The sequence below is a fragment of the Colossoma macropomum genome, unplaced genomic scaffold (assembly GCF_904425465.1).
Source record: "Colossoma macropomum unplaced genomic scaffold, Colossoma_macropomum, whole genome shotgun sequence".
Lineage (NCBI taxonomy): Eukaryota > Metazoa > Chordata > Actinopteri > Characiformes > Serrasalmidae > Colossoma > Colossoma macropomum.
The window spans coordinates 15,471,947-15,488,200 of NW_023494790.1; the positions used below are offsets into that span (position 1 = coordinate 15,471,947).

At 40.1% G+C, this 16,254-nt stretch overlaps 1 protein-coding gene across 1 annotated transcript; it reads left to right on the forward strand.

The window, feature by feature from the left end:
* The first annotated feature begins 953 nt into the window (after positions 1–953).
* Positions 954–15,850, forward strand: LOC118809211 (uncharacterized protein C16orf52 homolog A-like). The gene is made up of 4 exons (XM_036572307.1): positions 954–1,219; positions 1,426–2,097; positions 14,661–14,873; positions 14,961–15,850. The coding sequence occupies exons 2-4, from the start codon at positions 1,992–1,994 to the stop codon at positions 15,143–15,145; spliced, it is 504 nt and encodes a 167-aa protein (XP_036428200.1). The 5' UTR covers positions 954–1,219; positions 1,426–1,991; the 3' UTR covers positions 15,146–15,850.
* The last annotated feature ends 404 nt before the right edge of the window (positions 15,851–16,254 follow it).

Genomic DNA, 16,254 nt, shown 5'->3' on the forward strand with positions numbered 1-16,254 from the left:
AAAGTGTTCCAAAGCCAACTGTTCCTACGCAGCTTTCTTGAACACTGGGTATGCCTTTCCAACCTCTGTGCTCAGTTCCGCTGCTAGCATGCTTCTCGACTCTCTCTTTAGCCTCTGTCTCTCCAGGAGCAGCCACCCGACCAACAATGCTGTCGGAACTAGCCCAAAGCATTCCTGGAGGGCCACAGTCAACGCTGCTAGTTCACTGTGTTGTTCCGGTGGCAGATCCACCAGCACCTATAGTGCTTTCTTCTCCAGTGAAACAAAAATTCCAGAGTGGGATATAAAGCCCACATGGGTCACTGTTAAAATCTGTTGTGTTCTTGGTGGTTCTAGTAATTTTTTGTTGATATTTGATGAGCATTTTAATAAGTCACACATTAACATGAGCACACATGATACACTGAAAGACATTGTTTTATTCCTTAAACTAAGTGTAACCTCACAAACCCTTGATTTGTTTTGAAAGTGTTTTTTAAAGAGAAAAGTAGTCATTTCCAATCATCACTTTTAATCAGCTCTGGACTTCTACTCAGTGCAATAATGAAGCTGAACAATTAAAGCTGAAAAAGCCAGATGCCTCTGTAGCGATCAGGGGACAGTGGCTGCACAGGAGGCAAAAAGGCCTTTCTCAGATCTTCAACATCAAGTAGTGTTAATCCTGTGGTAATGATGTTATCGCTAGTGACAAAACCTGTTTATACAACAACTTAAGAACTGAAAGAGCACAAACATTTCTTTTAACGGCACAAACCAGCACAAACGTAGCACAAACGAATAGTAGCATTTTTATTCCATTTCTGACCGCATGGGGGGCCAGCTTCACGGAGGTCTTCTAACACCTCTGTAGTGTTGATGCAGAAGAAGACTCAGAGTCTGTCATTTTCCCTTCAAGGAAAATGCTATTTACTCATTCAGGAAAGGAACCAAACATGAGGGACAGGAGATCAAAAGGCACGCGCAACACCCTAATTTAACACCAAATGACACGAAAAAGAACAATCACAATATACCACAACTCAACTATTAAAACAACACCTAAACACTTTATTTAAGCTGAACAAGGGCTACGGAGAGGCGCACAGCATTCTGGGAGTCCTCTACATGCCCAAACCTCTAGTGTGGTGGCGACGCCACTGTATAATCCTAATGGTTCTAATGGCGTGCCTTCAGCTTGTAACTTCACTGTAATTGTAAAGCTACACAGTGCACCTACATGGTAAGTGAAGCTGATCCAGTGGACAATGAGTGTAGATATAAGATAAGAGTATTTATTTGATTGTGCCCATATTATTAACTTAATTATTCCTATATGACCACTGATTTCATGAACTGTCCTCTCAGTTCTAAGGACGTCACCGTTTATAATTTTATTATTTTTATTATTTATTTTTTGATGACGTGAAATCCCGTTTCCTTTTCTAGAGAGCGGATGTCTCGCGAGGAGTGGCTAATCTGACGCGCTTGCAATGTTTTGAGAGGAGCGTGCTGGAGACGAGCGCTGTGTCTCCTGAGCTAAGAAACGTTTAGTCCGCTTAACAAAGGGAAACAAACGGAAAGCTGTTGAAGACTCTGTGAAACGCTGAGGATATTTAAGGTGCCGGTTACGCGCTCCAGTTACCGTGAAGGGACTTTTTTGAGGTGTCAGGACGGAGCCCTTTATGCAGTGTAACGTAAGTAATTTCATGTGGTGAATTAGGGAAGGCACAGAAGATTTTACTTTGAATAACGGCGGGCCACAACAGTTAACCCCGGGTTCATAACGTTACTAAAAGACTCATTTACACCAAATGGGTTCATGTTCGCTGAGTCCCCCTGTCTGCCTATACCTCTAGCGACTGAACTGGTTTGATTAGTCCAGGATGCTGCTATGGTGAACTAAATAGCAGCCCATGAGTCTCCCCCTGAAAAGGGGGAGAGAGAATTGCATCTCTACAATTTACTGGAGGAGATAGTTGACTTCGACCGTTGCCGTGTTAAAATTATGGAAAATGGATAAACTCACCATTATTTCAGGATGTTTGTTCCTTGCTGCTGATATTTTTGCAATTGCCAGCGTCGCAAACCCAGATTGGATCAATACTGGAGAAGCAGAAGGTAAGAACCTTTTAATAAATACACTATTTTTTATAAGTTAGTCTTACGTTCACATTTCTGTATCCCACAGAATAGCATTTATATCCATCAGCCTCATAGGTTTGACAGAATTTACAATTTTGTGTCATTTTTGTTTTTTGTGCCAGTGTACTACAATACCCAGCATACATACATACATCATCTAAACCGCTTATCCTTCTGGGTTGCTGGAGCCTATCCTAGCTGTCATTGGACGGAAGGCAGGATGCACCCTGGACAGGTCGCCAGTCCATCGCAGGGCAGACAAACAGACATACACAGTCACACACACACTCACACCTAGGAGCAATTCAGCATGTCCAATCAGCCTAACTGCATGTTTTTGGACTGTGGGAGGAAACCGGAGTACCCGGAGGAAACCCAGGCAGACACGAGGAGAACAGGGAAACTCCACACAGAAATGACCCTGGTCGCCCAGCCGGGAATCGAACCCAGGCCATTCTTGCTGTGAGGCGACATCAGTACCCACTGCACCACTGTGCCGCCTGGCATGCATTACGCAAATAACCGTTAGAAATAGAAGCTGTCTGCTAGCGTAGCCACTGATGCTAATAAATCCAGTTGTTATATTTTGCTTCCTAACAGAAGCCTTCTCCATCACCAGCTAGCAGACAAAAATATATATTTCAAACAGTCCACCCTCAGGTACCCACTCCAAGCAGTTCTATTTTTCAAAAGTTCCACCCACCTTCAAGATACATCAGAAGGGGTTTTTTACAGTTTCTACACTAAAAAGTCTTAGAGAAAGGACTAGAAAGTTCTTTTTGGCTAGTGTGCCCCATTAAAATTCTTTTATATCATTTCAAAGTAAAATATTATTGAGAGGTTTGTTTATCCTTAACTGAGGCTCACTGGTGGCAAGCTTTGCTTGTGTGCATTTGTGTGCTAAAACACTTATTTCCTAGATCCTGATAAGCATACATATGTGACAGCCAAGGCCATTTAGGTACGTATCTAATTTAATGGACCATCTTGTGTTTGTAAATAAAGCACTTTACTGCACACCCTGTTGCATCATTGACCTCAGCTAAAGTAAATCGATCAATGGCGAGATAGGAGGTGGTGCTTTGCTGGGAATTCTGTGAAATGACCTCCTTTGTTCTGCACAACTACAAGCCTTACAAGCCATTTTTATCCACTAGATTCCCAAGTAGTTGTTTTTAACGGAATCAATTCACTTAAGAAGAGCATCTAAAAGTAGGTGACCATAATCAAAGTTCTGAAACACTTTATTACTCTGCAGTAAGAACTACACTGCTAGCAACATCATATAACACAGAGTCAGCGCGTGCTATTTAAAGCTAGATTTGTTACAGGACTGGATCGGCTTCATTCTTTTTTTCCTCTGATATCCAGTCCAGCATTTGTGTGTCATTACTATCATTAACCATTAAATACCCTTTAAAATTCAGCTAAGAGTCTACTTTGGATTCTTTGATCAGTACGAAATCTTCAGGTACCATTTAGCTCATCAACTAGTAAACATGGAGAAGTCCTTCAGAAGAAGCTTGGTGCTCTCAGATGAAAAAACATCCATTGTAGCAAAGAGCTAAGAACAATGCAGGAGGGTCTCTGTTAGTCTAGACCAGTGGTGAACCATGACCGTTAGTGCTAGTCCTTCATTTTGATCCATAAATGTCAAAACTCAATCAAAAAATGATAAGAAAAAAACACCTCTATGAAAATGCTAATTTCTGCTAGCACCCCTGTGTGTTTCTAGTAGCAGGTTAGCGCAAAGCTTATTAACGTTTTTGTCCATTGTACATTTAAAACGGACATCTGAAGCTTGTAAGTGTCATTCCTTGTTTAGGAGAGGTATTAGCATATTGTCACTGTCAGAACAAAACCTTGCATCTCCAAAATGGTAACATTTACAGAAGAAGGGAAAAACAGAATGGAATTCAATATAAAGATTTTTTACAAGTAATACTGGACCATTTCATTCATTCTGTTCATCATGAAAATTTAACATAAGGCAAAGGCTAACTGGACTTCTCAAATTAAGCAAAAAAATTGAAAAATGTGGGACACACCGACTGGCCACTTCATTAAAACTACCTCCTTGTTTCTACGCTCATAGTCCATTTATAGGTGCACTTTGTAGTTCTACAATTACAGACTGTAGGTCTGGAAGGTCAGTAGTCAGGACCAACACAGATATGGGTTGGGTGGTGGATCATTCTCAGCACTGACATGGTTGTAGTGTGTTAGTGTGTGTTGCGAGTGGATCAGACACAGCAGTGCTGCTGGAGTTTTTAAACACCTCAGTGTCACTGCTGGACTGAGAATAGTTCACCAACCAAGAATATCCAACTAACAGTGTCCTGTGGGCAACATCCTGTAACCACTGATGAAGGACTAGAGGATAACCAACACAAACTGTGCAGCAGCAGATGAGCTACTATCTCTGACTTTACATCTACAAGATGGACCAACTGTGTCTAAAAGAGTGCACAGTAAGTGAATACAGTGTTTAAAAGCTCAGCAGCACTTCAGCACATGCTGAGAATGATCCACCACTCAGACAATTCCCGCTCCGTGGGGGTCCTGACCATTAAAGAACAGGATGAAATGTGACTAACAAAGTATGCAGAGAAACCGATGGACTACAGTCTATAATTGTAGAACTACAGTGCACCTATATTGTAAGTGGAGCTGATAAAATGGCTAAAATGAGTGTAGATACAAGGAGGTGTTTAAATGAAGTGACTGGTTGGTGTCTATCTTACCTGGTATTTTTACACTGACCTCAGCAAAGAGCCCTAGAATAGAGCTGCTGGCATAGTTTTTTTCATTTCTAACAACTCACTGGCTAGTATTTAGGCAGTGACACATCAAGGACAGAAGGCATAGAGTGATGTTTTTCTCACTAAATTGGTCCTGTCCATTGTAAATCAAAAAGTGATTAGTTGATTCTACTGTCAGTTCTTCATTAGATTATTGGCTAGTCTAATATATCCCTAACCAAAGGGAGAGCTAGCTTTGTTGTACAGGGAAAAAAATCTGACTAGGCCCTTTTTGTTCAGCATTTCTTTTGTTTGTAACCAAAACCTAACAATAAAATAAGAATACTACTGTAATACTTAACAAAGAATAATATATAAAGAAGTTTATATACAAGCATGATTCTACTGAATAAAAATGAACTTAATCACAGACTTGTATTTTTTAATCACAGCGCGCATGATTAGTCTGTGTTTTGTTGTTGTCAAGAAATGTTCTCCAAATCGCTGAGCAGTCAAATAGCATCATAGCCTTATTTGCTTATTTGCCTGTATACCACACACAGAGGTTTTGGTGCATCCCCAGTGGCAGTGAATCTATATTTTATGTGATCGTCATCATATTTGGCACTTTACCTTCTTGGTATCACTTTCGTTCTTGTCTTCAGTGTTTTTTTTTCCTGTGTTTGCAGCTCCCCCAAGAAGTTTGCTAAAGGGAATTCCACTGATTTTTCAAAATGTCTGCATAATTTAGTCCTTGGGACGTCAACAAAGTCATTCGGAGTGGTTTGTTGTTACATGCTCTCCTAGAGGAAACATACTGGCGCAGATTTCTTTACAGTGATGGTGATAGGAACCAGGGATTGTTGTGTCTACAGTACACATATAGCCATTTTATTTATTATCCACAATGACTGAACCTACAAACCCAATTCCAAGAAAGTTGGGATGGTATGTCCAAAGCTAATAAAAATAGAAAGCAGTGATTAGTAAATTCTGTTGACCTGTTTCAAATTGAAAACAGTACAAAAACACAACATTTGGTGTTTTATTGAACCAATTTATTGTTTTTTGTTTGTTTGTTTGTTTGTTTTGTAAATATATGCTCATTCCAAATATGAAGCCTGCAACACATTCCAAGAAAGTTGGGACAGGAACATGTTTGCAACTGTGTTACATCGCCTTTCTTTTTAACAACACTTAATAATTGTTTGGAGACTGAAGACACAAATTGACAAATTGTCCTGATGGTTGGGAACCTCTGCTCTAGGCAATAGTGTCTACAAAACAGTGAGATGGTCAAGATTGGTCAGACTGTATGGACTAAGGGAGACAAAAAACAGCTATAACAGTTTTAACACAATGCTAAAAGGTTCATGTAAAGAAAGCATGAGGTACAAGAAAGGAAACTAGTATGTTTTAGTTATGTTTATAGATATGGCAAGAGCACAATAAGCCACCACATCCTGTTTTAAACCAGGCCAGTAAAATTCTACAAAAAAAAAAAAACTGTCATAGTAACATTTGATGTCTTGCTTCTTTATTATATATGGAATCCTTACCAGACATGTCTGCTCTCAGGCTGACTTTTATTTTTTTAACAAAAACACCATTTTCATCAGGCAGCACAGCTCATGAGACAACACTGCAGCTCTAAAACCCTGAAGCACATTCTGCTTTAGATGTCTGTAAGTTGGCGATATCTTAGGACAGTCAAACTAACTCTACTTTTTACATGAAAACTTAACATACGTCTGATCCTCAATCTTCAAGCAGTACTTTTTACAGTCGCAGACTCAAACTGGCGGTACTGATGAAAGCCCTGTTAATACCAGAAATTAATTTTCAAGATTTCACAAAATTGTCTATATGATCAGCAGGGGATGGAGTCAACTTGACGGTGCTTAATAAGAACCAACTTAGAATTCTTCACAGTAATGGTTTTTGAAACCAGACATCTGAAGTGTTCAGATCCTCTAACAACTACATCATAGAAAGCTACTCATTGAAGTAGTTACAGATACACTGCCTGATGCCTGAGACATTATTTTATCATAATTTTAAGAAGTGTGGACCTAAAACATATTTTTAAAAATCTGAAAAGTCCTTGCTTGTGTAAATGTACAGACTGTTAAAAACGTTTAGAACGCATGAATTGCTACTGCAACTTTATAAACGAATGGGAGAGGAGGCAAAGAAAGAAGCTGTGATGACGCAGCCGATTAAGGTGTTCCTCCATTGCTGACGGGGACACTTCAGCATTCACTCTTAAAACGTAATGTGGTCATATCTATTTCTGACCACCTCTGAAGTAGGTTTGAGTGATCGGACCGCAGTTCGCCTCTGACAGCATTGGACCTAGTTCACAAATGTACTTGGCACTGTCCACTTATGGTCAGATCACTCCAGATGCATGTTAATTCCAGGTGTTACCTGCAGAAAACTGCCATTGATTTGAACCTACACACATTCTGAGATTTAATATGTCATGCTGATGATAGTAAGGTTGTGGTAAGTTTTGTTGAAATGACTCTTTTGCCTTGCAGCTCCCTGTATGTACCTTTCCACCACAGATGGATTAAAAAAAAAAACCACCATTAATCGATGTCTCAGTCAGCAGGCAGTGTGTTCATAACAATTTCATGTAAAACCATTATGAGAAGGAGCTTTTAAAGGTACTGGCTAGCGTTTTTGAATAATGCTCAAATTACCAATCCATCTGGCACACTCATCCAACAAACACAGCTGTTTGCTGTCTTACCTTGAGATTAATGCACTTCTTTAATGCAAAAGTAAAATGAGCTCTGTAAACTGCTGCTTTAAACTTCAAGGCCCAACAGCAGACACTAAATCAGAGCAGTTTACAGGAAGATGATCACACAGATAAAGGAAGCTTCTTTCCTTTACCTGCTACCAAAGGGGCACAAATGTAGCACTCGATCTTTGTGGAGCTCCTTTATTTCTCTTTTATTGAATTAATCCTTAAAGTTATCATAGTAATAGGTGTTTTGATGATGCTGCTGTAAAGGGTCTGTTGCCCATGCCCAGAATAATAATAAAGCTTGATTCAGATTGATGATTTCTGACTGTTCAGACAGAAGTCACAGAGCCAAATATATTTGTTGGATTTTAGTTCCACGTATGAAAGTAGCCCAAATTGTAACTGAAACTATCCACTTCATTGTGTTTTATGAACAGTGTGAACACAGCCTAAAGATGTTAAAGCACAAGTCAGCAGCTCTGACTGTTTTCACATAACCCCCTTACGTGTCTCAATTAAAAAAAAGCTTTCTGCTTTCTTTAAATTGACATATATTTGCCTCAAACAACAGATGAAAATACTACTATGTTCTCATAATCTGGTTGTTGTGACATAAACATATGAATGTGAAAGCTGTTATCTGTGGGAAGGAATTATGATTAGCAAGAGTCTTTTTACTGTTCACTCTGTGTTCATTTTTGCAATGCCACCAGTATTTTGGGCTCTCCCCATTCAAAGAGATAGGAGAGACCAAAATACTCAAAACTGAAGGTCAAATTACGATTTCAGAAACATATTTAAAATCACTGATAAAATCTGACAACAACCTTTTAAAGTATTTGGCTCAGTATTGCACAAAAAAGTTCGCTCGTGGTGTAACCTGCAAGATGATTGCCCGTAAACTAACCAGTGACTGGTCTTCTCCTTTTTGATGTCTTAGGATCAGCTCAAACAATTGCTTTCAGGTAAATATGTAATAATTCTGACTAGCCTAACCTGAACACATGCCCTAAAGTCAACCTGAAATCAAAATGTACTTTTTTTTACCTTGTTCGTTCATGTCCCTGATCATATTAAGCACAGACCATTACGTCATATCATTCAAATAAGACAAAATTTCTGTTTCTCTGTAATCTTTTATCGAAGTGCAATGACTTCTGCCGGCCTCTAAATGCCGTCTGACGTCACTTCACTGTGTTCTGGGGAAAAATTATACTAACCAATAATATGTTTACCCTCCCCCTCCCACCACTCTGACCAGTCACTGCGCATCATCACAATGTATACATGTGTACATGCATTTTAGCAGCCAACCTCCTTTCTTCTTGTCACTTTATGGTTTCCCTTACGGTTTTTGGACTCGTGGTAAAATAATCATTAATGAGTTCAGGTCTGTCTGACCAAAACTTGGTAAACATCTTTGGATATGGTCCCTGATCAAGAATCATACCATATTGTGGCCTTTTCACTAATTCTGACCCACTTTCACTGAGCTCATACTTCACTTCAGTCCTTTGTTTCAACTTTTCATCTTTTTCAACTTTACTCATAATTTTGCCTGTAACTTTTGATCAGAGTGAGATAGAGACAAAATTCTTTTTTCTGGCTCCCGAGTGGCGCAACCGTCTAAGCTTTGGCCCTATCATCAGGAGATCGCGGGTTCGATCCCTGGTGATGCTACAGCCATCCGTAGCCAGTCCGAGAGAGCACAATTGGCCTCTCTCTCTCTGGGTGGGTGGGATGGCAGCCCTTCTCCCCCCATCACTTACTCACTTAACAGATCTGGCGGTTGGCGCTTTCCTCCGAGCGCGTTCAGCTGTCCAGTGACGTTGCGTGAGCGGCAGCTCGAAAAGAAAGCGGTGGCTGGCTTCACAGGTCTCGGAGGAAGCCTGTGTTAGCTTTCACCCTCCTAGTGTTGATAGCATCGTGTGATTGGGGGAGTCCTAACTAGCGGGGTGGAATTGGCTACGACTAAATTGGGGAGAAAATCGGGGTTAAAAAAAATAAATAAAAATTCTTTTTTCTGGTGATTCCTTGGGATGTGCAAGTGCACCCCCAGTCACTTTTAGCTCCACCCCCTTAGTTTTTGAGCTAATTTGCATAATGTGAAAAACCTATTCTTGCGAACTAGTCTCTGGATTTTTTGCCAATTATCATCAAATTAGTATCGTAAGATTCAGAAAACACTGATCCTCAATAATAATCAAAAACATTTTGACTGTTCCACTGAGTGTATTGAGAATCAATCAGTTAATTACTTCAACCATGGCATTGCTAGCTTGATTTGCTATAACTCAACAGTCATTGGTCAGATCATCTCCAAACTTTTGGTCCAGATTGGCCTTTAGGGGGCACTTCAGCACTCAAAAAAACTTAAAAATCAACTAAAATGCTATTACAATGTTATTACAAGGTCGATAGAGTAAACAAAATTACATGTTAAGTCAAAAATTGCACTGCTTCTCTTTTATTTTGGCTTATTCATTCAAAGATTTCACTATACAAAGGCTTATTATACAAAGGTCAAAAGGTCATTCTGACCAAAACTTGGTGAACCTCTTTGCATATGGTCCCTGATCAAGAATAAAACCATATTGTGGCCTTTTGACTAATTCTGACCCACTTTCACTGAGCTCCTCACACCAATAGGGCCTCTTACGAGTGCATTGGGCCTCATTATGGCCTACATCAAATCAATGGCTTAAATATAGAACCAATCCACTGTGCAAGTCCTACAATGTGAGAAATGCTGCCATTAGTCATGTAGTTTTGACATCTATGTTGACAACCTCTTGGATGTTCTACAAACCAGTGTAGATCAGTACATATGAATTTAAACCTATAATGTGTTTAAAGACCTCTGATCGTTGTTTATGGCAACTGAAGGCCTTTTGATGAACTGACTTCCTTTCAGTTCTATTCACTCTGCCTATGAAGAAGATCCATATCTTGAGGCCTTTTAGGCCTAATGGGCTAAACCTGCAGAAGGGCCCATACTGCTGTTGCATGCTTGAACCTGCTCATTATATATATATATATATATATATATATATATATGTATATATTTAATTTTTTACCCGATTTTCTCCCCAATTTAGTCGTCTCCAATCCCACTCCCCCAATCACACGATGCTATCAACGCTAGGAGGGTGAAGGCTAACACAGGCTTCCTCCGAGACCTGTGAAGCCAACCACCACTTCTTTTCGAACTGCCGCTCACGCAACGTCACTGGACAGCTGAACGCGCTCGGAGGAAAGCGCCAACCGCCAGATCTGTTACGTCAGCTAACAGACGCCTGCGCTGACTAGCATCGCGCTGAGTGATGGGGGGGAGGAGGAAAGAGAGAGAGAGGCCAATTGTGCTCTCTCGGACTCCTGGCTACGGATGGCTGTAACATCACCAGGGATTGAACTCGCGATCTCCTGACGACAGGGCCAACGCTTAGACGGTTGCGCCACTCGGGAGCCTCCTCTGATGTTCTGTGTAGTATAAGATTAAAATAATTAAGTTCTGGTAATGATAGGAGATACCTCTTGGGCTGCAGATCACCATCACGCCAAAGTGCAGTTTCTTTTTACAGTTTTGTCAGAGGATGTTTGGGTTCAGCCATTGCATGCCCTCTTTGTTCTTGGAAGCCACTGGGGGCTCCTGTCATTGGCCTTTTGCCGCAAGCCCCTGTTTCTGGGGTCTGTTTCCATACCAACTTTCAGGCATAGACATCTATGAGTCTCATGGGAGCTGGGCAGGAAGCCTGTTTTCAGATGGGAGGTTATTAGACCTCAGCCATGTGAAGCCTTACACAATCTAGTTGGTTTGCCCCTATGTTGGGGATTTGTTAAGAAATGTTCACTCTCCTGTGTGTGCTTCAAGTAAGTGTGAGTCACATGACAGCCAAATTAAAACTCCAAAGTGACAGCAGGAATTGTCTGGCCTGCTCTCATAAAAGAAAAACACCTACAACTCCATGCTCACAGAGGAACATGAGTGAAATAATAAAAAAATGTAGCAAAAACGTGATCTGCTATTTTATAGTGTTATTTTAATTGTTTATGGGGTAGACAGAAGTAATGTATGTCTTTTCACCAGCTTATCACTGAAAAAGTTTTGGGCTTGTGTTGTATTTAAAGGGGCACTCCGGCCAAAATGAGAATTTTAACCATTGTTACATCTAGGGGTAAATATACTTACTCACTTCCTATAGTGTTGGCGCAGTAGTCGTGAGAGCTAGATTTTTCAGTTTAAAGACTAGGAAAACCCCTTTCCTATACCAGTGGTTGTATGCTGTGGTTGCATAATGCATCCTGGCTATCGTGGTGAAAGAACATTATTGAACAAAAATGCAAAAGGGATATAAAATCATGAATTCTGTTAGCATACCTAACATGACAAATGACATATTAAATGCTTCTTTTAAGTCACAATGTGTAACTTAAGCATAAACCATAAAGCCCCATGGCTTAAGACTGCTACCATATTTTCATTAAGCAAGTTTAGCTAGCTTGCTGGTTAGGTCAGTTTTGCTAATGATCATTGCTAGCTTGTTTAGCTAGCTACCTAGCTATTATTTCTACATGCTATTGGTATCTTGACTAATGCTTGTGCTGGCCCAGCTAATTATACGGTTGTTTAAACAATAGATGTGTCTCAAAATCAAGGCAAATTTAGTTTGAGATCTTGTTTAGCAGGCCAGATGTGATCTCGTAACGAGACCATCTGGGAACATGAGACATTTTGATCTAAATATGGAACATACACTTATCAGGACAGGACCAAAGAGTGTGAAATTTCAAAACCAATCCAATGTTTTGTTATGGTGGAGCTTATAGTAGGGGCTGATGGTGCACTCGTCAACATCATTCGACGGACAGCAAGTCTGCTGTTAGCCAATGGATGTAATGTAAGGTAGCATGGCTGAGAAGTTCCCACCAAAAACATCAAGTAGATGTACATGTAGATGTATGTCATGTGCATGGAGAACACATTTACATGCAGTAAAAACAATCACTACCACTTGCGAGTGAAAAATTTTTCTGTTAGCTAACAGTAGCGTTTTGCTAGCTAGCTAGCTTGTTTTGCTTGTGTGTTCATTTGTACTCTAGACATTAAAAGAGCACAGACTAGAGGAATTCAGGGGTAGATTATAGACATACTATTGTTGTGCTGCAGTCCATTGGCAAAAGTTTAACAAATTGTGCCCAGACACATATACACGCTAGAAGATCACATCAAGCCCCACAAGACTTGGAGAGATATTATTAGGTCTTGTATCTGAAGGATCTTTAGTGCTTACTTATACATAACCGAGGCAGCCGCAGTAACATAAGCAATGTGGCAAAAGAAAAACATTCTTTTAAAATTTTAAGTACTTTTTGTGCTATGCACGAAAGATTGTGGGTAGTTGAAGGTCTTGATGGATACTCTATTTGAGTCCTTCGAATTCTCATTAACGAATGATGCACTTCCTGGTCGCATCTGATAGATGCTCAAAATGGGACAGCCTTAAGTGAGGTAGAAGGCCGAGAAATGCAGCCTACCTCAGCTGCATCTTTAGCTGTGAGACATGTCTTTTGTCTTTCCATGTCCATGATTAAGTCATGATGTCCATTAACCGTGAACCCATGAGGACAGTGGAGAAGGAGGCATGTCAAAAACACATTTCTCTTTAAAGAAAAATGCTCTAAAATGGGAGGGGCACGCTGGGAGAGGTACTGCAGTGATCTATGGGTTTGGAGGTGGGGCTGCGAGGGAAACCGGGTGGGAGGGGCTGCTGTGTTTTTAAAGTTAGTGTATGTTAGCTACCAGAAAATATGGAGAGTGACAGAATGGAGAGTGAGCCTTCATAGTATAAGCCACTGACTCAAGCTACCGAAGAGTTAACGTAGTGCCAGAAAATGATTAGCAGTGAGCGGCAGAGGCGTCCGAACGGTAGAACATTCCCTAAAACCGTGACAGTTCGCTTCTAAAGATCTGTTCAGCAGGTTCATATTCAATATAACCCGAGTCCTGATTTCTTAGATGACTTCTGAATGAATAAAGTGGATTTCTTTGAACACAATGTCTCATTGTGTTTCATTCAGTTTGACCTCAAAGTCACAGCCTGCAACATCAGTCAGCCAAGATTTGCTGCAGTGACCCTAAATCCTTACGTTCTGCAAGCTGCTCATGGCACTTACCAGTGTTACATCCGATTCAGTTCCCACTCAAATTCACATTCCCCTTCATAAATCGAAGCCTTGGGCGCGCACACTTACTGAACAGAAATCAACGGCAAGCAGCACTGGAACTGCAAAAAGTGGGAAGAAAGATAGAGAAAGGCAACACAGTAGGTAACAAGGTGGACACAGTAAGTAACAATGGCCATTTAACGTTAACCTTTCCTGAACCGATTCGCTTTAAGTAGTTCCAGTGTTGCTTGCCATTCATTTCTGTTCAGTGAGTGCGTGCAAAAACGTGAATCTGACAGCATTATGGAGACTCGCAAGAATCCTCACTTAATCAGTCCAACATCTTTACTACAAACTAAGCTTGGACTATTTGGGTTATACAGTTGGTACAGACAGCTGGCATATCGCAGCCTTGTGAGGTGGTGCTGGGAGTATTTAGCTCAGCGCATAAGTGTGGTTATCTCCTCTCTCTAGGCTCCTACACTTTCATATTTTTGAGTGCGGCGTGAGTAGGGCGTCATCAGTTTGACTGATATGTATACTGTGACATGTCTTCATACTTTGGTACAAAGACGTGTCATCCCTGCCTATAGGAGAGTTGAAACGGAGGGGTGCTGCAGAGGCGGAACTGACCACGATATAAATTATATTTTTACAGTCTAGAAAGACGTGTTCACATTTTAAGCAAGGATGGTATATTTTATTATGACAGAGCAGTGCATTTCAGCTGTTAATGAAAAAAAAAGGTCTTAGGGTAATAGTTACTTTTTAAATATGGTCTGTAGCAGCAAACATGGATCAACTAACAGCAAACTGTTTGAATTCAAACATACAGTAAGAAGGCCTTGAACTACTTTGATGTTCTTTGAATGCAGGTGCTTTGATGATGGGTCTTGTTCGGCAGTGCCAGACTATTCATGGACGGGAAAAGATATGTATGCCACCACAACTTCCCCCGGAATGGGCCACCACACTCTTCTTCATCATCATGGGCATCATTTCGCTCTCTGTCACCTGTGCTCTGCTCGTGCTGTCACACTGGCATCAGGAAACAACAAAGTACGCTCGCTGGATTGCTTTCACAGGAAGTAGGTAACACTTGTGGAACAGTTTGACTCAAAGTGTCAAAAAAATCAATGCTGTTTCTAACTATCATCTCTCTTCATCTGTTACAGTGGTCTTCTTTTGCATGGCTGCCCTCATATTTCCAACTGGATTTTACATCAATGAAGTTGGAGGACAACCTTATAAGTTACCCAACAATACAGTTGTGGGATCGTCATATGTACTTTTTGTTTTAGCAATATTTTTCACAATTGTCGGACTATTGTTTGCTGGAAAAGTCTGTCTGCCTGGCTGATAAATCTCAGTCACTGATGGACTTCAGTGTTCCAAAATCTGAATTTTTTTCAGTGACAAGATGGTGTTCTTAAAAGGACAAATTTACCCCAAGAAGAAGGAAAAATCATACACAGTCTTATCCAAACTGATGAGACTTGTTGAGGATAACACTGTCTGCCCACTTGAGAACTAAATAGATTATTGTTAAATAAATAGATAGTATTTTTTTCATATGCTCAGACGTTCAGAACAGAGTGACTAACTTCACATGACACTCATGTTGAGAGAAGAGTTGGTTTGAGAGAATGAAAGATGCCCTCGGTGGTAATATTATGACAGTGTTGGTATAATTTAAGCACAGTCTTAAATATAAAAGGTTCTTTGTACAATGCAATACACTCCTACACAAAAAGGGTTCCTTATAGTACCAAAAGGTTTAAGGGTTCTTTTAAACAACCATATAAATAGACAATACACATCAGGTTTTTAACATAGACAAGAGCCATTTAACCATGCAAAGAACCATTTATGCATTTAAATGGTTCTTTGAGTATTTGCGGTTCTATATATCACTCTTGCCTTAACTAAAGAGCCCTTGAAGAACTGTTTTTTTAAGTGTAACACAAAGGGTTTTATATAGTCTCAAAAAGGTTCTCTGACTTAAACAATTGTAGAACAGTTCTATGTATTACAACCCCATTTCCAAAAAAGTTGGGACGCTGTGCAAAATGTAAATAAAAACAAAATGCAACAATGTGCAATCAATTTAAACCCTATATTTAATTGAAAATAGTACAAAGACAACATATCAAATGTTGAAACTGAGAAATTTTATTTTTTTAAAATATATGCCCATTTTGAATTTGATGCCAACAACACATTCCAAAAAAGTTGGGACGGGGGCAACAAAAGGCTGGTAAAGTTGTGTAATGAAAAAAAACACCTGGTGGTTGATTGACAACAGGTCAGTAACATGATATAACATGGGTATAAAAAAAGCATCTCAGAGAGGCTGAGTCTTTCAGAGGTAACGATGAGGAGGGGGTCACCACTCTGTAAAAGACTGCATGAGCAAACAGTGCAACAATTCAAGAAATTGGTTTCTCAACGTAAAATAGCAAATAACTT

What these genes read in the sequence shown, in the direction of transcription:
- LOC118809211 (XM_036572307.1), top strand. Translation starts at nt 1,992, where the DNA reads ATGGATAAACTCACCATTATTTCAGGATGTTTGTTCCTTGCTGCTGAT. An exon ending in CAATACTGGAGAAGCAGAAG is followed by an intron (nt 2,098 to 14,660) that starts GTAAGAACCTTT and finishes CTTTGAATGCAG; the next exon opens with GTGCTTTGATGATGGGTCTT. An exon ending in CTGGATTGCTTTCACAGGAA is followed by an intron (nt 14,874 to 14,960) that starts GTAGGTAACACT and finishes CATCTGTTACAG; the next exon opens with TGGTCTTCTTTTGCATGGCT.